Source organism: Pinus tabuliformis, chromosome 6 (assembly GCF_031772625.1).
Source record: "Pinus tabuliformis cultivar Carrire ecotype Pingquan chromosome 6, CPIR1, whole genome shotgun sequence".
Taxonomy (NCBI): Eukaryota; Viridiplantae; Streptophyta; class Pinopsida; order Pinales; family Pinaceae; genus Pinus; species Pinus tabuliformis.
In genome coordinates, this window is record NC_142292.1 from 1631391061 (window position 1) to 1631393062 (window position 2002).

Genomic DNA, 2002 nt, shown 5'->3' on the forward strand with positions numbered 1-2002 from the left:
TTATGCATACAATGCGTTATTTTTCAACGGGCCCACTTTCTGAGCGGACATCAGGAACATGGTTAAATACAATTTGATAGCCCTTAAATTTCGACCATTGAAAATCTGCATCAATATTCTTGAGGTCACATGTTTTTCATCACTAACCAAATATTTACACAGTAACTAATTTGAGAAGGGATAATCAAATTTTTCCTATATATACTCAACGTTTGCAAAGGAGAAAAACAAGGTCTGTGCGCAGCAAGAAAATATCATCAGCCGTTGAGTTACTGACGAAGAGTATCCAAGATGGGTAGATCTCCTTGCTGCTCGAAAGAAGGGCTCAACCGCGGGGCCTGGACTGCCAAGGAGGATATGATTCTGTCCGACTACATTCGAATTCATGGCGATGGTGGATGGACAAATCTCCCCAAAAAAGCAGGTGAATCTCAGTAAATCTCTGAAAGTAGTAATGTATCAATAGTAAATACAGATACAAATGTTTCGTGGGAAGCTAAATAAATTAGTGGAGAGAATTTGTTTTGCAGGACTTATGCGGTCTGGAAAGAGTTGCAGACTACGTTGGCTCAACTATCTTCGTCCCGACATTAAACGCGGAAACATTTCCCCTGATGAGGAGGACCTCATTATTCGCCTGCATCGTCTCCTGGGCAACCGGTAAGTTGAGATTGACTTAACATTTATTCACTCGACAGAATTCATCCAGTCCCCATATTGGAGTTAGGAATTATTAATGTCATAGTAAGAAGTTCATGCGATATATGTTAGATGTATGTTGGTTTTATGTGTGCATGCAGGTGGTCGCTGATAGCAGGACGACTGCCTGGGCGAACAGACAATGAAATCAAGAACTACTGGAACAATCATCTCTACAAGAAGATGCTATCAGTGACACAATCTCACCATAACAGTAGGAAAAATGAAAATCCGAAGACCGTGTCAAAATCTCCTCGCCCAAAAAGTCCTGTGTTCAAAACCATTCCCACAAGAATAAAACCGGTGGTGAGAAAGCCGGAAATAGAAAGATTAAAAGGATCCTACGGTCATAGCTGCAGTTATCTTAGTCCAGATAGAGCCCTTAAATCATGTAATGTTATAAAAATTATGAACTCTACCAAGTCATGTTGCGACCGACTAGTGAACGACTTCATCATAGTCGATGATTCGGACAACATTGTATTTGCAGCAGCTGATAAGCTGGTTGAAACAAATGCCAGAACCTGCACCTTTTCCTTGTCCAGTATAGCGTCTGAGAGATCCCCACATTCCGATTATTTTGCAGGATTGCCTGACAATTTATTGAGCTTGAACGGTCTATCTTCTCCTGACTGTAATGTGCTCTCGTGCCCATCAGATTCTGTATCAGAAGAGTTTTGCAGGGAACCAGCTACATTGGAGGTGGGGACGAATGAATTTGAAGTTGTGTATTTTGATCAAAGCAGTTTGCAGGGCATTGACAGTTTTACCGATGCTGCCGATCAAGGAAGGGAATATTTATTCAATAACACACTACAGGTGGACTGGATTCATGAATTTCATTTACAGAAGGGAAGCCCACCGTTGCTCGGCTTGCTGCTGTCCGAATCCGAGCAGGAATGGAAGGGATGAAATACAAGCGAGTTAGTGTTGGCAGGCCATAGATAGATCCCATAAGAAACGTAATGGATTTCATAATATTTCTTAAGAAATGTAATGCTTTAATTTACATATTGTTAATATTTGGTTGAAAGATTTCAATTATAGTCTATCTTATCATCACCAAACTGGAAATTCAATCCTCACACAATTTAAGCGATGCCTGATAGATTTCTTCGATAACACACAACAAGTAGAATGGATTCATGAACTCGATTAAAGAAAAGGAAGCCCACAGTTGATACAAGCGAGTTTGGGATCGACGGCCGTAGAGAAATCCCATAAGAAACATAATCGATCGATCGAGTCATAATATTTCTTCATAAAACTAATGGTCCAAATTTACACAGTGCAGATGCATTGT

At 40.4% G+C, this 2002-nt stretch overlaps 1 protein-coding gene across 1 annotated transcript; it reads left to right on the forward strand.

The window, feature by feature from the left end:
* The first annotated feature begins 291 nt into the window (after positions 1 to 291).
* Positions 292 to 1632, forward strand: LOC149265164 (uncharacterized). The gene is made up of 4 exons (XM_089391980.1): positions 292 to 424; positions 531 to 660; positions 801 to 1179; positions 1258 to 1632. The coding sequence occupies exons 1-4, from the start codon at positions 292 to 294 to the stop codon at positions 1609 to 1611; spliced, it is 996 nt and encodes a 331-aa protein (XP_089248106.1). The 3' UTR covers positions 1612 to 1632.
* The last annotated feature ends 370 nt before the right edge of the window (positions 1633 to 2002 follow it).